This window comes from Crocodylus porosus, unplaced genomic scaffold (genome assembly GCF_001723895.1).
Source record: "Crocodylus porosus isolate Cpor-Errol unplaced genomic scaffold, CroPor_comp1, whole genome shotgun sequence".
Taxonomy (NCBI): Eukaryota; Metazoa; Chordata; order Crocodylia; family Crocodylidae; genus Crocodylus; species Crocodylus porosus.
Window position 1 is genome coordinate 12,950,349 of NW_017728925.1, and position 23,964 is coordinate 12,974,312.

Consider the following 23,964-nt stretch of genomic DNA (forward strand, 5'->3'; position numbering starts at 1 on the left):
TGCCTGACCAACCCGATTGCCCTTTAAGTAACTAAATCCTTGGATGATGGTTGCCATGGACGTAGTCTTTCTAGACTTTAGGAAGGCCTTTGACACCATCTCTTCACCCCATCCTCATCAATAAATTAAGCGACTGTGGCATCGATGCCTGCACAGTTGGATGGGTAAAAAATTGGCCGATGGGGCACACCCAGAGAGTAGTGGTGGACGGGTTGTACTCAACCTGGTGAGATGTGAGCAGTGGGGTACCCCACGGTTTGGTCCTCGGGCCCGTGCTGTTTAAGATCTTCATCAGTGACTTGGACAAGGGGATGGAAAGCACATTGTCTAAGTTTGCTGATGACACTAAGATGTGGGGCGAGGTGGGCACACTTAAAGGGAGAGAGAGGCTGCAAATAGATTTAGACAGACTACAAAAGTGGGCAGACGAGAATAGGATGGGGTTCACCGTAGACAAATGCAGGGTGCTACATCTTGGGAGAAGGAATCCACAGGACACACAGGCTGGGGAGTTCCCTTCTTGAAAGAACAGAAGCAGAATGGGATCTTGGAGTCATTATTGACTCCAGGATGAACATGAGCCACCAACGCCAGACTGCAGCCAGCAAGCTAGCCATACCTCATCATGCATCCAAAAGGTGCATCTCAAGCTGGTCCAGAGAGGTGATATTCCCCCTCTATGCGACTTTGGTCAGGCCGCAGTTGGAGTACTGCATCCAGTACTGGGCGTTGTACTTCAAGAGGGATGTGGCCAGCCTGGAGAGAGTTCAGAGGAGGGCCACCCGCTTGGTGAGAGGGCAGCAGGACAGGCCCTACGAGGAGAGACAGAGGGAACTGAGCCTGCTCAGCCTCAGCAAGAGGAGGCTGAGGGGGGGCCCTGGTGGCTGCCTACAAACTCATCAGGGGAGATCAACAGTAAATAGGTAGAGCCCTTTTCTCCCCAGCACCTGGGGTGATGAGGAACAATGGTAATAAACTGATGGAGAACAGGTTTAGGTTAGAGATCAGAAGGCAGTATTTTACAGTTAGGGTGGCAAAAATCTGGAACCAGCTTCCCAGGAAGTGGTCCTTGCCCCTACCTTGGGCAAATTCAAGAGGAGGTTGGCTGATCACCTGTCTGGGGTCTTGTGAACCCAGCATTCATTCCTGCTGGTGGCAGGGGGTCAGGCTAGATGATCTGTTCAGGTCCCTCCTGACCCTAGCTACTATGAAACTAGGGATTTCTTCAGAAAACTTTATTTTTTAGGACAAAGATCCTGCTCAGTTGAAATGAGCTGGAATTCTAAAAGAAGAGGAGGTAGAGGCTGTTCAGCAGACAGCTGCTAATAGGATGTTAGCGCAAAAAAGCCTGCCCAACTTGAACTATGTAGTAATAGCTGTGCCATAGAGGTGGCTTAAGTTCGGGACGGGGGGGGGAAAGAATTGTATACAGTAGGGCTGTCCAACTTGGAAGTGGCCAGGGGCCAGACACCTCATGGGCTGTACCACGGTGAGCCACAGGCCTCTATATTCCTTTAACATCAGAAAACTCTTTTATTTTTAACAATCTTCCAGGTGGCATAAGCCTGAAACTTTGAGTTATTACCAAATTTATCACATTAATCTTGAAGAAGATATTAACTTGCTCTGCTCACCTATTATGCAGGTAATCCAACTGTATTGATGTAGTTAGATTACCTGGATAATAGCCCTCCTAGGTCTCCCTCAAAACTATGGTGCCCAACAGATTAACTCAGCAGGCCGTCATGATTTGACAGAGATCCTGACATATGCAGGATATCAGATCTTTCCTGACATATGCAGGATATCAGATCTTTGTACAAACGATCAACTCCAAAACTAACTTCCCTCCATCCTCAAAACCACTCCTACACGCCGAAAATTCATCAAGGACCCTTGCATAAGAAACATGTCACTGTATAACTACACATTGTGCATCAAGTTTAACATGACAGCACTCTCAAGGCAAGTCTCAAAAAAGTACTTGCCTGGAAACAATTCACGCAAGGTCTCTGTACAGTGGATGAGGATCACATGAAAGACAAAAAGCTTGATAGGTTAATGCAAAAATCCTTCTTTAAAAATTTAGCACCAACCTTAGCTATGGAGAGAATGTACCATCTTTCCATCATCCAGTTAATGGCTTTAGGAATTTAACACAGAGTTGTAGTAAAGTTCAGCTTTAACTTGAAAGACAAAAAAAAACAACCTGGCAGGCAGCCAAACTGACTTACCTGACTATCTCCTAGGAAGCTTTTCCTACAAAAGACTGAAATACAGATACAGGCCAGCTGTACAGGATTCCAAAACAATTCAACTGCATCTCTACTAACAAGCTACTCAAATGCTATGACCTGACTTAGACAGGGGAAGAAAAACAAAAAAGGCTTTTGTCAACCAATATCCAAATCCAAATGCTCTTTAAAGTTGAAGACTTGGTTTTTAAAATGTTTAGGATTTGAGACACGGGTATAGAAGCAGGATCCCGTTGGGTCACAAAGAGTTGAGGTAGAAGTACTGATGTCAGCTGGAGAAAGTCAGGGTTGGACTGGACTTTGAAAGCTGTCAAGATGACAGAAGAAAAAGAAGTCTAGCAGGGAACATACAGAAGCTCGGCGGCTCAAAAGCATAGTTTAGAATGAGGGGGCAGAGTCATGGAGGCCTCTAGTGGTCAGGTTTTCAAAGCAGCATTAAAGAAAGCAAATAGAAACAAACCAGCCTGTAAACAGCAGCTAAACAGGGAAAGCCAGGTGTGTAGAAAGGAATGCAAGAGGAACCGTGAGTTTGGAGGAAAGTGGCAGTAACTGTGGACTGGGATTAATTTCTGATCAGGGTTCCTGCAAAGTTCAGCCCTTAGTTTGAATGTAAATTCAGAAGGTAGCTGGATAATTCACTACTTGTTAATTTCCCAGGTTATTCGGTGAAATAGCAAGCATCTTTTTAAAAACCAGCAATAGTTGAAGTGGGTGAAATTATAAATCAGGATTCAAGGAGCAATACTTTGTTTCAGGAAATGAAATGAAAATGAATATTTTAGTCCCACCTACCTACTATGCAAAGTGTTTATTATTCATGGCTGTGTTTATGAGATAGTGAGCATCCTGCTTAGCATTAGTAAGGAAGGAAGATGCTTTATATTTCTCTTTTTGTACCTTTGTGGCATTACTCCTGCAAATAATGCTCTGTTTTCTGTGCTGTGATAAAACACTAAAAAAAAAAAAAAAAGTAGTGAAATCAAAACTCTTTTGGTTTTGGCTTTTGTCCAGTTGTAAAATTCACTTCAATGCCGGAAGTCCCAAATGACATCGTCAGCACCACCTAAACCCCACCAATTGGGTTCAAAGTGTTTACTCAGTGGCGTGAAAGGCTTTGCATTGACTTGGGAAAGTTCATCCCTAAATAAAAGTTTTTGGGAAGAAATATCACAGCACTTCCCTTTACCTCTCCCCCTGTGCATTTAAAAAAAGTGCCTGAGCATAAAAATTAAATTTTTTAGCATGAACTGTACCACTGAAGATTCAAGTTTGAAGAACAGCTATTTTCAAAGTTGTATTTGTACAGTTCCCACAGTGTTACAGGGACACTAGTCGGTCTCCAATACCACACTTTTTTCTTTTTTCTTTTTGCATATGTGAAGGTTAATCCTTGTATTGGAGATTAAATCAAAGCTGGTTCTTGGAGTGGACACAATTTCAAGGGTTGTGCATGCTTCTTGTAAATGTCTCCTAAGGTATGTGCGTGGACACAGCCTTAACCAAAGAGCATTAAGTGCCAAAAATCTAACTAGACATCCAATACAAAAATCAGATCTTTTACAAATCGGTAGCTTGATTTTACCTAGCTCGTCTTCAGAAGATACCTACAACTCCTTTGCTACTTTTCAAGGTGATGACAACTTCACTCATACTCGGTTTCTTTGGGAAGGCAAGTACAGCTTCCCCAAAGCTGCCATCTGGAATAAAACACTCCCTTTTAAGCAGGCTTTGTGGGGACAATGGTACTTTGAACTGCTGTGATTCTCCACTATCAATGGTTGTTTGAAGGATGAACAGCACTCGGATCACACTTCTATCACCCAGACCAAAGGGTAATAATCTTACGGAAATTAGTTCAGTATGCAGACTGCTTGCAGGTAAGCTCATTGCTCACAAGCACATTTTGCTAGCTCACCTTAGAAATGAGAGATTTCCAAGACTTAAAATGACATCCAATTTCTGTATTATTCAGTTATGTCAGCATGAAGGCTATTTTGCACAAAATAAAAAACGTTTGCTTATATAGGACACTTCTGTTGTGCAACGCCCATACTAAAAGACACTTGTCTCAGAAAGGTGCTTTAAATACTCCTCTGCTTTGTGCAAAGCTCATGTTGACTCAGTGCAGAGCACCACCAATGCTCTGTTCACAAGGGGTCAGCCTGCAGAGAGCTCAACACAAAGTAGTGCAAAACAATACATTTTTATTTGTTCACAGTTAAACACAAGCAACTGCCTTGACATTTTAGAACATTCTAATAAGGACAGCAAAACCTCCTTTTGGTTTAGGTTCTCTTTAGCTTAGATTGTACCATTTTTCCTTGCATTTCATATTTATGGCATTTAATGTGGATTGTTTAACATGCTTACAAAGAGCGAGGCAGGGAACAGATCAACTTTCGACAAAGACAGCATCTTTAGATTTAACTAAAAGCAATCAGTTAAAAAAAAAAAATCTGTTTCCATTTCACTGATGGGATCCCTTTAAACAAACTGCAAGTTAACTACATACAGCAGATCCATGATTTTAGATTTACAAAACAATGGCAAAAGTTTGTTCCTCCATAATCTCTGTGGTCCATAGATAAACCCTAAAAATGGTTTCCAATACCATGCCAGTGCTAAAACCCTTTTAAAATACAAAAGGGCCACTGACTGATGAGCTTATGGGAACGCAAGGGCAGTTTTGCTACTATACAACAAAGACAGCCCCGCAACCAAAAAGTAAAAATCGCCATGTAGCAGCCTAGTCCACAAGCACTCTGAGAACTGAAAGGATGGTCAAGTAGATTCCTGTAAAAACTGCATCCAGTTGCTAAGCCAGCCCTTTCAAGGGCCATGTGCAAACCATTTGCTTTTGAGGGACTAGAACTGGGTAGGGGCGAGAGGGAGAAAGCCTCCAAATCTGCACAGAATCCTTTTCTACTGCAGCAATCATGCAATCTTCATTTACAGACTTGTTGGCAAAACTAGTCTGTCACGTACCACGGACCTCTATTTTCTATTCAACACACATTTATTTGCACTTTGACACTGCCACTGAAATTCACCTTCACTTTCAGAGTTAGGACTGACTCATTGAGTAGGACATTCAGTATAATGTTAACATCAGAGAGGTTGAAATGTATTTTAGACCTAAGAGTTCTGGGAGAGGTGGAAACACAAGGGAGGTACTGTCAGGGTCACAGGAAGAAAGCAGCTGTTTCTCCAGTTAGCAGAATGCCAGCCTTCCTTGACAGGTTCTGTCCCTATTCAGAGGTTAAGAAGGGGTTAAGCTACTAACACTAAGACAAGTGACTTTTTTTTTTTTTTTTTTTTTTTAAATGGGGACAGGATGGAGGGAAGATTCTTAAAAACACCTGCTGTCCACATTAAGCATTTAAGAAAAAACTAGATCTACAAAGTAGAACACTGATGCAGTGCAGTGCAGAAGCCTGACAGGAGTCACATTACAAACTAAGTGATCCTTGCCCCACACAAATCCGGGCTTTTAGCTTTCCCAATAGATTCTCTTCTGCCAAAAAGACAAGTCAAGTCTGATCCATGCCATAATGCATTGGTCCCACAGCCCTTCTGCATGTGAAACTCTTCCACAGGCTTCAAAGGAGTAACAAACCCAGAAAGGCTGCAGGATGGGATTCTGGACTTCACTTTCACCAACATCCACTGGAGAGGCAGTGCACAATCTCTCAGGGACAGTGGAAGGGGGAAGGGGTACCTAAGAGACAGGGAAAGAGTTGGGTGGGCACAGGTAGAGCTGAAAGAACCCCTGCAAAGGGAGCAAGAGCACAGGAGGTAGAGAGGGAAACACATCCTTTGGCATCTGTTTAATGGGTCTTGACTCAGGCTTGGAAAAGCTACTCCTGGGAAAGAAAGCAGAGATTCTTAGATGCAGGATGTGATGGTCTTGGTAGGCTGGGCACAAAGACCATGATCGAAAGAGGCAAGACAGCACAGGAATCTCCCAGCTTTGAGAAATGCTGCTTCTTCTGAAAGAAAACACATTCTTGCCTGAAAGTTAGTGAACCCATTGCTTTGCACACAATCTCTACAAGCTGTCCTCCTTGGAGCCACCCCAAAACCCTCTCCCTCGCATGTTCAGCTATCACAACTGGTCAGGTCAGTACCAGTGTCAATTAAACACTGAACACAAAACCTCCCACCCCAGAAGAGAGTTAACAGACTACAGCAAAAGAAAAAAAAAACAATTGCCTCTGCATTACAACCTTCAGTTCCTCGGGGAGTGACAGGAAACAACCCTCAAAGGAAACTGAAACTCCCCCGACCCCACCAAATCTTGGTTCACATAACATTGCCAAGAAATATTAATGACAGCAAAAATAATGGTTATGAACTGGGGTGAATGCACTATTTTGCAGATATGCACTGTTCTTTAACCAGTCATTTGACCAGAGTCCAACATAAAAATAAAGGTTCAGGTATGGGGGAGCAGAGGGGAAAGTGCAGCCAAATAAAAGACTGTCCGATGAGTGCACTAAAAATTGTTTTTTACTCCTTTCCAGGAGAAAAGTAGCCAAATATCAGCTGCAAGGGCAGCACAGTGAACTGCTCTAACTTGAAGCTGGCTGAGAAAAAACAAAGCATTAATATGAAGATGGTTACATGCTAATTTGGCCTCATATTGCACTCAAGTTCGTAGGATGCAGCTACTCACTGGGAAGGAGAGAAGGGGGGAATGGGGAGGGAGGTGGGGAGGGAGAGGGGAAAGAGGGAACCTCTCCCACAAAAATAAAAAGAAGAACACACATGCCTGCAAATGCTAACAGTTGTCCCTTCAAATTAGTACACGCTGCTAAAGATTGGATTTGAGGAGAGAAGCAAGTTAGGCCGGGCATTACAATTCCAGACCCCAAATCCATTTTGCAATCATTTGGTAGGTATTTTCTTTTAATGGACGTTAATCCTGTTTCCGCTGCACGAGCTAGCCGCTCAGACCCACGAAACAGAAAAGCTTTTAGTTAAACTTGCATTCACACCTCCTGTTCTATGCCAAGAATATGAAAATAACACTGATTGACTATCTTCCTTTTTAACTGTGCTCATGATGAGTTTCATTATAGTCCATGATACGAAGCTGTCCAACACTGCTTTCCTGGTTCTTTAACGAGGGACTGGGGTTCTCGGGGCCTGGCAGAGTCTTTACCTCCATGCTTGGATCTTTACAGAGTTCGGTCTTTAGAGTATCAGAAAGGCTATTGATGGTCACTGCCCCCTCCCCATCACACTGGCTCTCACTCTTGTTGCGGAATAATTCACGTGCCTTCATTCCAAGGAAGCTTTTGGAACTGGGGAGTGAGCCTACAGTTAATGGGACACTACTGGAGGGCTCCAGTGACACGGTTGTTTCCCAGCGACTGCCGAATGGCCCCAGTCTCTGGTTTTGGGGCTTCTCTGGAGTGGACAACTCACTGCTGCTGCCACCTTTACTGTTGCTGCTACCATGGGTGCTGGGAGGTTTGGTCTCTCCATTTCTGCCAACTGCTTCTTCACTGTACCCTGCCATAGGGTCAGCACAACCTTCATTCCCACAATCTGGCCTATTTTGAAAGGAGACAGGAAGACAGAGTCAAAGTGATGGTAGCAACAAGACACCACAAGGGAGATTGACAATTTGGGAAAGGAGGCATCTGACTGATTAGTTTTAAGTCTGCTATTGCTGATGTGCTTGAACCTGCGTCACTGAGTTTCTCCTTCTGCTTAACCCTATAGCCAAGATAACAGATGCGCCAGAAAATAATTTAAGTAACTCGTATCACAAATGTACTTTCACAGCATCCACGTCCAAAGCTAGCACAGATTCCAGGGCAGGATGCACCTGAATCTTCACCATTTTGTAGAAGGAGGAGCTGTACAGTTCCCTTGGACTTGCAGATCTGTCCTTTACCTGACCCAGACATCCAAGGTCACTGCTTTTCCTTTGCCATCAGTTGCTTTTGAATCTATTCTAATGCTGCTTTATGCCCAACTGACAAGTTCTGGTTGGTGGTGGAAGGATACCCAAGACATAATGCAGAACAATAGCTCAAAACCCAGAATGGTTTCACAACAGAAGAGAAACTGTCAATTCCTAACCCTTCTTTAGTCCTAAGAAGGTTCTGCTGTTTCCAGGGTTAATAAACCACAACCTGGATCAGATCCCAAACACCCCTTTTTGGAAAGCAGCAATCCTGAAGTCCCTATTTAAGCCAGCAAGAGCAGAATGCCAATACAGTAAAACCATTTCCCTAGAGAACATCCTATCTAAAGAGACAGTACTGCCAACAATGCCCTTTCTAGTTGTTAAGTCATTTAACTAATTTCTGCCACAAGGAGTTTCATGTTATTCACTCATACATGGTTAACAACTGAACTGTTATAGAGCACTTACTAATCAATAACAGCTGAATCTTCTTAAATAATTAAGATTTATCCTTGGTGTGACCTACTGTAGCTCAAGTTGTCCATACAGAACATTTAAGGATGTTACTACAATGGAAGTAGTTTTCACTTGCAGCCAAAGTCTGAGTAACATTTTAGCTACCAGAAGACTACTTTAATCTGTTAATAATCCAGCTATTGACTTGCTGGATGGCTTGGGCAAACCACTGCCTTCTGTCTCAGTTTCATTCTTTGTAAAATGGGGAAAATGCTTCAAAGGGGAAGGGATTTGGAAAAATTATAGATAAAATGCACCACACTATACCCTGAACAACCTGCAAGTGGTTCATCAGATTTTGCATAACTGCCCTTACCTTTCTTCTGCTACTTCAGCTGCTTCTGCGTTTTCATCAAGTTTTCTCATTCTCAGTAGGCTGTCCTTCTCTAGTCGGCCATACAGATCCAATATCTCCAACTCAAACGCTTGCGTAATTCTTTTCTGGGCCTTGTACCTGCTCTCTACTGCTTGCAACTGGCCTCTAAACATACAGGGCAATTGTAATCAGTTTTAAGTTCCCCTCAACTTTCAACCCAGAAACTGCATTGCGCTTTTTTGAACTTGTAAAACAGACTTCACTTACTGAAGTGAAACCCTCACCTTGCTTGGATTTTGACATCCTCTAGGTATTTCTTTTGCTCCAAGAAGAGATGGTCTTTCTTTGCAAGCTGAGACTCCAATTCAATTATCCGTTTCTGGGAGGCATCAAGCCTTTGGCTTTGCTGCTGAACATAGAATTTTGCTTTCTCCAGTTCTTTCCGAAAAGTAACCTGCAACATTTCCACTTCCTGAAGAGAAGACAGTCTGAGTTAATAAATGATACCCAAGTCAACTTCACTCTTTCTATTTAGTTTAATATTTGCATCTTCAAAAGGATTAAGAGAGAGGCTCAACTTCAGTCATTTCAAGTAAAATGATGCAACTCTTCCTCTCCCTTTTCCCTTTTGCTTTCAGGAGTCCAAGTTTGTTGTTTTCTCAGGCTTTTACTTGGCCAAGTGGGATGAGGTTTTTAAGTGCTGCAATGGGGTGAGAATTTTAATGTCTTTATAATATCAAGTCTACAACCAAACAGACAGACGGGACAGAGGTTTTAAGAGAAAAGGAAAAACCAGGCAACTGAGAACTGTACTTCAAACTACTGTGAACCCAAGGCCACATCACTGGAATTTTTTAGCATATCAGTGTTCCTTATGAAAGCCCTATCCACCAAGTGTAAGCTGCACAGATCTGTACCATTTTAGGAGGCCTTTCAAATGTAACCATTTTTACTGCCAGGAAAACAGGAACATTATTTCTGTTTGGCCATTAATCTTCATTGGGTGCTTGTTCTCTCACATGGGCAAGTACATAGCATCAAGAGTCACTTGCACTTTTGGTTAAAAAGGGTTCCTTGATTAGGGGAAATGAAAATCATGTAGTTGGTCAAAGCAGTACCACAAAGCAGCCTGGCGCTAACAAATCAATAGGAATTTGTTTCTTAAATGGGACTGAGTGACAAGGATTAAGACGCTGCATTTTAAAACTTCACTTCAAACATGACTAAGAATATCCCACTCAGATTTTTTTGCAAAGACTGGCAATACTACCCTAGGCTATTCATGCTTGTGCAAGGCAACATATCAAGTGCATCTTTCCCAGCTCACTGCCAATTAAGATACGTTTGTGCCAGCATCTTGGAGCCTAGAAGGAACTGCTAAACACTGGTTATCTAATTTCCTTTCTATTTTACTAGTCTAGTAGTTGCCTGTAACAACTAGAATTAAGATTACAGTTAAGACTCACCATATATCTATTTTTACCTGCTCAGCTCTTTGAAACTTCCACTTTTTTTAAAGGATTTTCCTCAACTTGATTTTTTAAGATCAAGCAAACCCTTTCATTGTTTGGAACTGCGCCAGATACTTCTCATTGCAAGACATATCATCTATGAAAGGGCTACTAGAGGAACATACGTTTATGTTTGCATGGATTTTGGGAAAGCAAAAACCTTAATTCTGCAAGGTTTTTTTTGCAGGGAAAATTACTTAAGTGACTGAAAGTCATTGCAAATATAACTTACTAAGCATCTAAGATTTTACTGAATTTTCAGGCCTACTCGGACATTTTCTACAGCTTCCTGACTCAACAAGTGCCAGAGATCAACCAAGTGCTTTAACTGAAATGTACACTGGGAAAGTTCTCACAAGGAGAATGAAAATGAGATTTACCACACTTAATTTTTAACTTCTAGTCTAAATGCACTTCAAATTCTAATGTTTTAAAATGTCCATCTTTGTCACTGGTATAATTTAGATAGGCTACTGCCAGGAAGCACAGCCTAGCAGAAACCTCTCCACTTAGATAGTCCTAAGGCTGAAAAATCATCTTTTCTATGCCACATTCATCTCAGGAAGTTCATGTTTCAGAGCTCAGCTGGTACTACTGCATGTCACATTCTAGCATAGGCAAGAACAAGGAGTACTAGAGGCATGTGTGGCTGACCTTGAAAGCACTTGCTTTTGGTATTCTCAAATTGACATGGGACCACTTTAGGGTGCAACAAGACCTACTGGTCATAAAAGCCCTCATATATGACATGATTAAGACTATCCATTTTTCCACTATCCCAAAAATTAAAAGGAGTGATAGAGAGATCTAGTTCAGAGCAATACAAAATTCAAACTTCCAGAATTCTGAAAATAAATCATTGCAGGATGGGTTAGATATAACCTTAACCCAAAATGGAAGATAAAAACATAACAGCATATTCCGTAAGTGGCAGCAGGTTTCCAAGCCCAACATCTGCATTCGTTCACCCATTTGTGAAGTTTTCTTTGCATTTTTCAACAAAATACTGAGCTTGATAACCCTGGAGCAAATATTTTGAAAAAGGCCTTGTCTGCGACCCTGCACACTGTACCTTCGTTGTATCTGCATGCTTGTGCTGCAGCTGTTCCAAGTACAACTCATTGACTTCCCCAAGGACCAGAAGTTGCCTATTCAAGAATTCCATCTGCTGCTGAACGGACTCACTGTTAGAAAGCTTCGAAAAGTGAGAGAGAGGGAGAAAAGGGAGGACAAAAAAATATATCAGAGCTCCAAGGAATAGTATAACTATTAATTTTGATTTACATTACCTCAATAAGTTATTTCTACAAAGGGAAAATGCCAAGCCAGAGAGTAGCTGGTAATGACAAAAAAGCAGAATTCCTGAAAGCTGCTATGATAAATTTGTAGCATCCCACAAGACCAAATGGAGCAGTCTGTTAACCTTCCCACACAAACATTTGTTTCTTGAAACAAGCCATTTCTCCATTTATATGAGGGGTCCCTTTAGACCACCTTCCTATGTCAGAAGCTAAGAGGCAGAAGTCAAGCAGAACTATAATCCAAACACATCACAAGACTTCAAGGGTATCAGAACTAGATCAGCTGTTTCTTGAGCATAATAAAAAAATAAAAATAAACTTACCTCCACCTTAATTCCATAATATAGATACAAATGAAATGTTACATGCATCATTAGAAATGGAGAAGTAGAAGCAGGAAAAAAAAAAAAGCCTATATAGGATGGAGGCCAAAACAGCAGTCGTTTCCTCTTACCTTCTGGGAAACTTGACTGAGAAGCAATTCTGTGTGACACACCTTGTTATTGGCCTTCTTTAATTCTAACCTCAAATCTGCAATCATATTCCGGCAGTCCTCCAGCTTGGTCTGTTCAAAGAAAGCAAGCGACTCAGAGCTCTAGAACTTTACTAAAGACTTATTTCACATTGGTCAGAACAGACAACAGTTCTCCAGGACCTCAAGATCAATAGTGACAGATGAAACAAAGTAAAATCACTACTCCCAAAGGATCTTGTAAAGTCATACAATCCACCATTTCTAAGTCTGACATTAAGTGAAATAAAAGATCCACAAGGGAGGGGGTTCAGCTTGACCATATGGCTCTCTTTCCCTGTTTTACACGGTAACACACCTAAGAAAAGCCATTTTAAATTACAATTTTAGAAGGGTTATTTTTACATTTTCATTATCTCTTGACTATGGCTTTGTTCAGTGTTTGTGCTTCATACCTGCAACTCCTGGCTCTGATTGAAGAATTCCTCCCGGTCATGCTGCAGCTGTCTGATCTGGCTGTGAAGCTGAGCCACTATATTATCATGTTCTTCTTGAAACTGGTGGTACCTGGCCTGCTCTTTCTGCAGACTAAGCTTCAAGAACTGGATATCCTTCTCCTGAAGCTTCAGCTGATCTTTCTGCCCAGAACCATACATGAAATGAAATGTCAGATGACCAAATCTTATTTCAACTAGAAACCTCTGTGGCATGTCACCCATTAAATTAAGGACCAAAAAAAAAGTGAAGCCCATCAATAGCATGCTTTTAGCCTTCAAACTTATGAAAAACATGCTACAGGTAGGTTTTCTCTACAGCATTTCTTTAAAGGGACCAGAACTAACATATTGAAAACAGATGTTGCATTCATGAAATTAGGTTAGCAGTGGTGTATGTTGCTTCACACCACCCCATTTCTCATCAATGATTTCAAAGGCCACAGGGTATAAACAATGGGTTAGGTTGCAATAATTACTCAGCAAGTAAAGCCCTCTGGCATTTGCAGGTATGCATTCACCAAGACACAAAGCTGAGCAGAATACTAGCTTTAATTACAACGTAAATTAAATCGACAGATCATTCTACAAACACTGGCCTGTTTTTTCTTTTCTTTTTTTTTTTAATATTTCAAATGACATTCTTTAAACATTTTAAAATTCCAACAGCTGTTGTCTGGGGCAGACAGTCATAGATTTAAGACTGATTGGTTTACATCACATCCCGGCACGCAGAACTGTGTCCTCCCTCACCATAGCAGCATTATGTTCCTCTAGTGCAGTTGCTTTGATCACTTTCCGCAAGAGGCGCCGGTTCCGAAGGGCATGCTGTTGCCTTTTGAAGCGTTCATACAATAACTGGCTGTGCAGCAGAAGCAACTGGTTACGCAGGGTATGAATCTCATCTGAAGGGGGAGAACCTAGACAGAGAAGTAACCAAAGTATTTAGCAGTAACCTCCAACACAGACTTTCAAACATCCACCCACACTCGAGCCAGTCCCACTTTCACAGTTTTTTAGTGTCCTACTGAAAGAAACGGAGCACTGAAAAATTAGTACAGAACTTCACAAACTTCTTCTGCTGCTCTGACTAATTCTCATCTCACTCAAGTTTTACAGCTAGTAATGTACCACCTGTGTTTCACAGACAGGGGTGAAGTTAAGCAGGTGCAGTTAACTTTTGAAAATGCAACTTGGGCTCCAAATCCTATTAAATCGTAATGAAAGTTGGGTACTCTTCAAAGTTTTAGCCAGAGGGACTGAAACAGAAGCCATCTACTCATAGTGACACAGCAACAATTAGAACTCGAGACCAACCAATTCTCAACCTTAGCTATTCTTCCAGAACACAACCTTCAGTTCAAAACAAAGACCCTCCTGAAGCCCTAAAATTAAGAATAGTTCCCTAAGCCTACAAATTTCCTCAACTGTAGGTTGCTCATGGATTGCTATGCTGGTGGCTGAAATGATTATTTGACGGAAAAAATATGAACATTTACAGGACATGCCTTTTATGGCAAAAAATTGAGAATTGGCCCCAGGCCATTTAAAAAAAAAAAATGTCTGTTTAATATTTCAGGAGAATGTCCTTGACAAAGCCACCATAAACAGAACAATTTCACAGCTCTACCTCAGAATGACAATTTTATCTTAAGTATTCCTAAATGCTGTAACTATTTTAAAGTCTTCCAGCATAACAGAGAATAATTTTTGACTGTCCCAACTGTGCTGAAATTGATGACTTAAACAGAGCTCCATTAAGGTTCAGGAGTAGCGACAGCATTATCACTCTGCTTGACTTTAAAGGAACCAATTCAGTGCTTCCAAAATTTCACTCATCTTCTTTAATTCTTTATTTTACAAGTAACTCAAGAAAAAGGTCAGTACCACAGAGGTCACAAACTTAACTGTGTGGTGTCTAGATAAAAGGTTAGAAAAGGTTCCAGGTTAGGACTGTCAAAGAATTATGAATCATGGGGTGGGAAAACATTTAAGTAAGTAGCCTTTCAAGCCAGATGGAATTTAATTTGAAAGCACGTGATCATTCAGCTCCAGGATTATATATATTTTTTGCATAACTTACCATAAAACAAACTGTTGGAGAATCAGCATTTCCATGAAGGCCAACACATACAACAGAGTAGTTCAGTTGACAACCAAATTGAGTGGCAATATCCCTAGTAGTGTAAGAGAGGAAGTTCTCTACGCTTTTTATGCAGCATGGTACAAAACCCCCAATACAAACTGTATTGTTTAAGTAACCCAAACAGTGGGAGACACAGGCAAGTCAAAATACATCTGATTAAGTTGGCAAGTCTCAACCCAGGGAAATTTACTTACCTCCAAAGTGGGTCCAGTCAGCAGATTTGCTTGGCAAAGGCAATCTGGAAATGAAAACACAAGACTGCGTCATTTATGAGGCAAAGTAAGTTACAGGTCCTCCCCACTGCAAATGCCATCTAACAAGTACACTAGAGCAGTGGTTCCCAATCTGTGGTATGTGTACCACCAGTGGTACGCAGACAACCCGTCAGTGGTATGCAGCAGCGGGACACAGAGGGGCTCAGGGCACCTGTGCCCAGTGCAGCTGCTTGGCAGGGCATGGCTCTGGCCAGTGCTGCACATAAGTGAGGGACCCAGCATCTGCTGGGCCATCTATCGCCAGCGCTCTCTGCACGCATGTGCAACTCTCACACTTGTCAAGCATGGAAGGTAAGCCCCATGTGCCGCAGCCAGCTCCCTTCCCTGCTGGGGCTGCGCAGGGTGGGAGGGAAGCTGCAGGTGCCTTCCCCTGGGGGGCAGGCAAGGCAGTCAGCTTCAGCATGCAGGGCTTCTCTCCCATGCTTGGCGAGTGCAGGGAGCACCAGTGATACCAACCGTCCAGTGGAGGATGCACCCCTTGCTACAATGTGCAGCTCTGGCTGAAGTTGCACCCTGCCAGGCACCCTGAGCACCCCTGCCTGCTGCTCTGCCACAGGGAGTGCAGGGGGTCCCCACCCACCCTGACATATACACAACTCCCCCCCACGCTATGCTTCTCCCCACACCACCATACCCCCTTACAACCCACCATACACACACCCCCATACCCTCCCTGGTGGTACTTAAGGTTGTATTGCTTTAAATTGGTGGTGCGCAATCTGTCAGAGTTTGGGAACCGCTGCACTAGAGAATAATTTGAATAAGATGATTTAGAGAAAAACATGGAAAAAGATTTTTGAAAAAAAATAGGACTTTATGTATGGATTTTAAAGACAGCAATAGGAAAGTGGCAGACAAAAGTATATGCCTTAAGTACAGAAAGTCTAGGAAAAAGGCTGAAGCAGACAGCAAAATAGGATATGAAAGGTGAAGGGTAAACCAGGTTTAACCCTTGGCTTAAACCTGGTTTACCAGTTCCCACGCACCTCTGGTATCTAGCAAAGTTGATACTTCTCCTCACCTCTAGACTTACAGGTCACAGCATTTACCTTATACGCAGCTGATACCTGGTTAATGATAGGCAAATCAAAGCCACACTAGAGACAATGGGTCCACCTTGTATCCCTGAGCTCTGTTGGGAAGGATGGCAAAAGTCCTACTGTCATGATTTTACTTACTTTACTAGCTATGAAGTTCACTTCCGAGAACTTCAGCCAGCGAAGTCTGAAAAGATGCCAGCATAAAGCCTGTCACATTCCTTTGTAATACAAGGATTCCAGATCCACATTTGTGGATCATCTTCATTTCCACACAGCCGCTTTCCTGGCATACCTACCGTTTTGCAATTACTAAGACAAGGAATAAGGAGGGAAAAATAACTTTAAGCTAAGCAAATTTTGTAGTCGCGTACTTGTTGAGCTCCTTGGTATGTGCATCTGCTCCTTGTTGTATCAATCTATCCAGTACTTCCACTGGAGAGGTGGAACATGTGCAGTCTTCATCCAGATTTCCCTTGGCTTTCTTAAACAGCTCCTCAGTTTTCTTGCTGACAAAGAGGTAGGCAGTCTTTGGTAATGCAACCTCAAAAAGATGCTCATACTGGGGAGGCTGCCAACTTCCAAGCTCTATCCCTCTCTGTGCTGGTACTTTGCAAGGGCTAGGAGTGAGGATACTGGTCTCCACAGAGGTTTGGCTTTCCCCATTACCAGCAGGGTTCTCACCAGTGCCTCCAGACGGCTTGTCTATAGGAGTAAATGCTTGTTTAGGTGTGTCTCGTGTACCCTCAGGACCAGGTTTGTCCAGAGAAGAGGTTAAATGCTCAGAGGTTAGACTGTGTCCCTGAACACCCAAGGCTATAGATTGGGGCTTCTTTTGACAGCCTAGTAAACTCTCGCAACTTCGATAGAATGGAGAGTCAAAACCTCCTCTAGGCACCATGGGCTCAGCATCTGTGGTGATCTCAGAGATTTCTTTTGATATTGCATCTGAAAAAGAGGACAAGACAGAAACAGGTAGATGAGCTAAAATCAAAACCAAAAACCAAAACAGAAAACAACTTTTGCTGCTGCATTAAAACAATCCGCCTTTCACCATTGGTGTGTTCTGCTCCTAGCTAACTCCCATGGGCGATTTAGGCATTGTTTACCTGGCACACACTTAGGCTTGCTCAATATAACCTGAGATACAAGTCCCGCAAATTGTCTTGAAGTAAAATTAGAACAGGGCATCATGTCAAGTTTACTTCTGGGGGGCTGGAGAGGAGGACTTTTTTTTCCTGCTCTTGCCCAAGATCAATTCCTCAATATCTTTTGGAAATGTTTTCAAGTTTCAATGCCTAGACAAAATACTTAGGAGGACACATGCTGGTAGGCACCAAAAAGTTAAGATTAAATTTTAGACTACTACTAAGATAAAACAAGTAAGAGTAGGTTATTAGGAAGAGAGCAACTGAAAACCTCTTGGCTATGCCAATTTAAAGTAAGGACATTTCTAAATGTATTGCTCCCAGGCGGGGGGGGGGTGTCGGACTTGAAGATCTACAAGGTCCCTTCCAACCCTACTTCTATGATTCTATGATTGCTCTGTTTAGCCATGGAATAAAAAAAAAATTCCCTGAATTTACAGAGGGGGCAGATGAAGTGCGAAGAAAATGGAGACTCGTTAATCACAAACATGGAAAAAAAAAAAAAAAAAAGCGTGTAGTATTATGTATTCATATAGGTTAAAAAAAAAAAAAAATCAAATCACTACAAATTTGCAGATCTCAGAGGTACTCTAGTCCTCCAAACAGAGTTTGAACTGGAATATAAACTTTGCAAAATATTCTCTAAAGAGGGATGCTATTTCCTTACAGTAAGCATGGATACATTTTTCTATGAAGACAGAATTTATATATATTAGGAGAGGTTTATTTGCTCATCCTCCTAGGATGGAACAGTCCCTCCTCCACCCTACTTTCTGCCAAAATTTTTAAAAGTCTTTTTCCATTCCTGTCAATCTTTCCTAAGAAAAATATTTTGGATTAAAAGGTACTGCAAGTACTGGGAGCAAGTAGCAAACACTTGAGAACATGGGAATTCTTCCAACAGTTTGTATCTAGCAACTATACATCTTATGCTGCTGATAAAATAGAAAAGCAAATACAACAAGGACTGAACTAACAGAGGTTAACCTATGGACATTAAGAATGATAGTGAACCAATTGAAGCCTGGAGCAATCTCAGTCTATACTAGCTTTAAGCCTAAGGAAGCTGAATGTTATGGTGTAAAAGCCATATAAAAAGATACCAGACATTACCTTCTTCTTTGTCCTTTTCAACACTGTCCTCATCATATGCCAGACCACCTAAAAATTCTGGAAGATCTCTCAAAGGTACAGAATTTTTACTGCCAGGTGCTTCTGAAAGGAAAAGAAAAAAAAAGAAAACAATCAAGTTGTACATATGCTGTACTTCACAGGAGGACTTGACAATACAATAGCATATCTTCCATTTCTGCTTGACGGGTGTTACAAAAAGCTTGCCCCTTCTTCCTCCCAGTACTCCTCCAGAGAGGAGCTCACCTCATGTCTGTTCTACCTGGAAGTCAAGAGTCCTTAAGGGCTAGAGTCTCAGGTCCCTCCAAACCCAGCCAGTATGGTTTTGAAGTAGAAAAAATTGCTCTTGCAGATTGAGATGAGGTAGACTCCTCCACAAAAGAGAAGTATCATTTAGAGTTGTACCCATTAAATGGGAAGCCGTAACTTTAAGGTTCAAAAACACTATGTTTTCAGATAAGTTTTTAACTCCTTTCTGAATTCTGATTTTCAGGAAACAGTACTTACCTAAAAAAAGAAAAAGGGAAACAGAATGGATGCAGTGTAGACTGAACCAAACACCAGATCAGAAGCTCAAGACAGCTGCTGGGAGACACATATTACACAGAGCAGGGAGAGAAACCTTATGTTTGCTGCTCAGTCAAAATTGGAAGCCTACTAGAAAGCTTCACACATCTCCCTAGCTAACTCATATGCTAGGAAATTCAAATACCAGTGTTGCAAAGCAACTCCACTGGGGAAAGCCAGGCTTAAAGTGAAAGCATCTTCTCCACCCTTAAAGATACATTTACAATAATTCTTTACCATCTTAACAGTTGTGCCATCACATTTGTCTTCCATCCTTTCAGCTTTATGTGGTTGGGAGGTTTGAAAAGAGGCAATGCTAGATCCATCCCCAATAAGAAGCCCCATTTCACAACCAACCTCTAAAGATTTTAATACTTCTTAAAGGGAACTAGAAAGAAACAGGGACAAGCATGTTCTACTTCCATATATATGTGAGAAGATTTTTTCCCAAAGTGCTCCCACATATGGGCAGCCTTTGTTGGACTAGGATGCATGACACTACAAGTCCTTTTCCAGCCGTGCAATAAATGCATGCTAGCTTCCAAAAAAGAAAGAAAACAAAGAAAATGACTGCAAGAACTTCAGCACTCTTTCCCTCGTCCTTTACAAGTTTGAACAGAGCTATGCTGAAGGTTGTAACTGCAGCTACCAAACATGGGGTGGGATAGCTAAAAAGGCAGCCCACAGAAGCCGCTGATGCCAGAGAATAATACATTAGAAACAAATCACTACACTTCATCCTATTAAGACCTTAAGTTGAATCATAGCTTAAGTGGATGCTGTGACTTACTATGGATTACCAGGAAGGAGGAGGAAAAGGGCAGAGGAGAAAAGCTTGTGGCACCTGGACACATCTGTCCACAAAAGTGACTGCTATCTGGGGATAAGATTGAGAGCTGGGAGAAGAGGATGTAGTTTACCCAATGCTTTCTCGCTGTTTATGACATTTTGCTGTCGGGACAGCGAAGGCCTCCCAGGATCCGGTTTGTCCTCCTGGAAGAGAATAAGGATTCTTTGCAACAGACATCACAGAACAGCAGCTAGCACACATTCGGCGAGAGGGAATTCTTTCAGACAGATGGCTTAAACAGCAAATCAATGAATGAATGTGGAAGAAACAGTGATCCAAATCTAAAGTTGTCTAAAGTCAGAGGCCAACCTGTCAGTTTGTGTTTAAGCCTAAGCTGCTTTTTCATAACTAAACAGTTTTAAATTTATACAAAAGCCACCATGAATGACGAAAGAGAGATTCTCATTACAAGTTAGTCGGGAGACTGAAGTCAGCTTTGCCTGGGAGTTATAATTTGCTTTTACCTTCTTGTGAGGTGTGGCAGCAGCTGAAGGGGGTGAAACGTGTACAAAGTCATCTGAAATGCAGGACGGAGGAGGGGAGGTGGCTGGTGTCCCCAGTGGAGTCCCTTTCCCACCTGCTCAAGAGGCAGAACAGAAGAACGTTATTCCCAAGTAAGAATGATCTATGGCCTTACTCAGGTTCAAAAGTTTAAAAAACACATTTGGGATACTCATCTCCTTACTTTATCCCTCAACTCGAGGTACCCAATCATTTGTCTGTACTCACATTAGAACCAAGCTGTGCGAGTACTTAACTGTGGCATTTTGAAGCTACCAGAAGGCAGCTTCACAATGGACATTTTGACATTCAAAAGAGCAATACATTCCATCCAACAGTGGAATCAGGACTGTAGTCTGCTGAACTTACAATCCTTTACACCCAACATGATGCCAGTTCTCCATCTGGATTAAACAGAGTAGCTTTATAGACACGTATCAATAGGCAAAAATTAATTGGCTCTGGGAAGAATCAAGGATACAGTGCTCCTGCCATTTGCTCAGCAGTCGCAGCTCCAAAGTACCACTGCAGCCTATAGATCAGTAGTTTTCAACCTTTTTTCACTTGCAGACTCCTAAAACATTTCCTAGGGCAGTGCAGAGCCCTCTGAATTGTAAGTGTGGGTAGTCACACACTTCTGATTAATCATCTTTCACGGACCCCTTAGACAAGCATCTGCGGGCCATAGGTTGAAAACCACCACTACAGGTCAAAGGGACTGATGGCATCTACTGACACACCCAGCGTAATACCCTTTTATTTGCCCATCTGCTCAATAGATTTCAGCATTTTGACACCTTTATAGCCAGGGAATGGGGCACCAACACAGCCCCTGTACAGAAGGGGGCACAAGGGAAGAATAGGAGACTTTGGGAGGAGAAAGGAGGAATGGCTGCACACAGCCTGAAGGTGGAGATAATTTAAGAAGGACGAAAGGACAGCATGCAAGGAGCTGGGGAGGAAGGGAAGAAGGCAGCAAGCAGCAAGTAGTGCATGCAGTAGGCTCAGCCAGAAAGAAGCATCAAGTATATGATCCTCTAGTTAAAAAACCATGGCATCTTGTGCAGTTTGCTGCTTATAAAACGAATTTAAAAAGAAAGTTCTGAAAATGCTAATTTTTTAAGAACCTGCAGGCACCTTTTAAGTAACCACATACTCCAGCAATCTGTAACAGTCTCCCTCATGGTTTATGTATTAAACTTCTGGTTCTGATGTATAATACATACCAGCTGTGCCAAAAAACTTGCTGTAAGGTTGTGATGAAGTTTGTGAGGACTCTGATGAAATAATTCCAGGGGAAGTTGGTGGAGTGGTCATACCACAAGTTACGGAAGGGCTCCAGATGGTAACCTAAGTAGAACAGATTACCAACAGCAGCAAGTCAAAAATGCCAAAGTAAGGAAAAACTTACATGAAACAAGCATGTCTGGTATATGTCCCCTACTAACTCTGAAACTATGTCTCTTGGATTTTGATACTGGCAATCACTTTACATAAGAATATGAACTTCTTCCATACAGCAAGTTAGAGGCATATTAGGAAGCTTCAACAGATACTTAAATGAAAACAAATGCACCTATTTCTACAATATCCTTAGTAAGCGAGAAACCAATTAGAGGAGCCAAGGTTTTAAATGTGCTAGAGTGCCCCAAGGAGCTGCATTACCTGCTGTGGCTCAGTTGACAGCTGCATAGATTGTGGGCTCAGAGTCTGAGGTAGCTGCCCTGGCATTTGTGATAGTGTTAGCCGAGGAGTGGAATTAGGTGTAGAAGTCCCTGGAGTAAGAAAAAAGTATGAGAATGTTAATCAAATCTGATATGGCTTTTGATGAGCCTTCTGGCTGATATTAACTTATTTAAAACTATTCAGATCTACTTACCTGTTCCTGCATACCAAACTACTACGTATCAGATTTATCCTTTCTAATCCGCTTAACATATACAAATCACTACAGTGACTACTGACTTGAAAGCTTCAATTGACACCCTGATGAGGCCTAATCTTTAAAGTGCTAAAAGCCTTCCCAGCTAGTTACCACTAACATTTCTGAGCACGCACACACACCCCAACACATGAAAACAGGAATGGATTCTATACAGTTTCTACAAATAGGGCCACGTTGCAACAGTGCCAGAGACATTTATCTTCAAGGCTTTTTGCAAATTCTACACACAGAAGTGTAATGTTTGTAAACCCACCCTCACCTCACCAAATGGCTCTATAGATCTGGACCTGATGATGGCTCTATTAATAAGAATTATGATCTTCTGCAATATGGCTCATCTACTTCCACAGATGAAGAAACTATGAAGTACCATTCAGTTCTTACCATAGCTGCTCAGTGTGTCACTGTAATGGCTGGCACTGAGGTCAGTTTGATGATGCTTTAAGTGTGTGCAGATTTTCCGTGACACAGAGCAATAGCCATCTTCATATGAGGCTTCTGCTGGGTCCAGGGAGATTTTGGCACATTCTATCACAACATCATGTGTTTCTAGTCTTTTCCACCTGCAGACAGTTTTCAGATCCAAAAGAGTCAGTCAGTACTAAGTCAATATGATTAAAAACAAATGACCCTAGAGATACCAGGAACTGACTGCAGAATGCCTTGTTTGGTCAGCCAGCTTTGCACATCTTCAACTGAAACATGAACAAGGCACTCCACGTGCTTTCCGAAGCTTTAAACAGTTTAAAAAGAAACTCCAATGAGGCGAGTCATAAGAGGGAGCTCCGAACTGGAGACATAACAGCTCTGATGCAGACCTGTTAGGGTCTGCCATGGAGCACTCTGGGAAGAAGGAACACTATACAGAAGCTTGAGCAGCTGGAATCTTCAATGCATTAGGAAATCAAATCAGCTAGCCTCAGGTGATGGTAGTCCAAATCTCAACTGACCAACTGTGCAGAACTTTTATTAGTTATTATGCAAGTTCACATCTGGAATGCCAGACTAAGCTGTACTGCAATCCAATTTTGGTTGTGTTCTACATTTGCTTCTTTTACTTTCAAAACCTCATTGTACACTGAAGTACACTGCTGTTGGCCTTCAGTTGAAAATGTCAAGCAAAACAGTTTGACTAAGATACTAACCCCAAGTGGGCCTTAACAGACAATTCTGTATCTAACGCTTTAGATGTGCTGCCCACCCCAACCAAATGCAGCTGGAAAGAGCCTGAAAAACTGAACATTGTGATAGTCAATGGGTTCCCATTTAGTAGTGTTTTCCCAGTGGCTCTGAAAGCAGGGCAAGAGCACTACTGTGCAGGAACAAGAGTCAATTTCTCCTCTTCAGTTGCTGGGCCTGTGGAAACAAGAGAAAAGCAGCAAGTGGTGCTGCTGCTGCAGGCAAATGAGCCTATTCCTAAAGAGAGCTAGACCACTTAAAAAACAAACCTCCTAAAAAAAGTGACCAGTAATGTTTCTAGGTATATAGTGAAGGCATTTTATGCACTAGATTCCAATGAACCAAAAAGGGAAAACAGTCTAGAATTTGATGCAATTACACACCAATTTGAGTAATTTCT

At 42.0% G+C, this 23,964-nt stretch overlaps 1 protein-coding gene across 5 annotated transcripts in view; it reads right to left on the reverse strand.

The window, feature by feature from the left end:
* Positions 1-7,156: 7,156 nt before the first annotated feature.
* Positions 7,157-23,964, reverse strand: part of TSC1 (tuberous sclerosis 1) — a 33,112-nt gene continuing 16,304 nt past the window's right edge. For 2 of the 5 annotated variants that reach the window (XM_019540843.1, XM_019540844.1), the window contains 15 exons: positions 22,770-22,948; positions 22,106-22,215; positions 21,667-21,790; positions 20,404-20,519; positions 20,010-20,082; positions 18,505-18,606; positions 16,618-17,191; positions 15,126-15,169; positions 13,539-13,705; positions 12,747-12,929; positions 12,274-12,384; positions 11,591-11,713; positions 9,292-9,479; positions 9,008-9,172; positions 7,157-7,813 (listed from right to left, as the gene is read on the reverse strand). In XM_019540843.1, the coding sequence (XP_019396388.1) occupies positions 7,306-7,813; positions 9,008-9,172; positions 9,292-9,479; positions 11,591-11,713; positions 12,274-12,384; positions 12,747-12,929; positions 13,539-13,705; positions 15,126-15,169; positions 16,618-17,191; positions 18,505-18,606; positions 20,010-20,082; positions 20,404-20,519; positions 21,667-21,790; positions 22,106-22,215; positions 22,770-22,948 (2,767 nt within the window). In that variant the 3' untranslated portion in view covers positions 7,157-7,305. Of the gene's footprint in view, positions 7,814-9,007; positions 9,173-9,291; positions 9,480-11,590; positions 11,714-12,273; positions 12,385-12,746; positions 12,930-13,538; positions 13,706-15,125; positions 15,170-16,617; positions 17,192-18,504; positions 18,607-20,009; positions 20,083-20,403; positions 20,520-21,666; positions 21,791-22,105; positions 22,216-22,769; positions 22,949-23,530; positions 23,732-23,964 lie in introns of those variants that run through there. The other 3 variants (XM_019540848.1, XM_019540845.1, XM_019540846.1) reach the window with 3 other exon arrangements.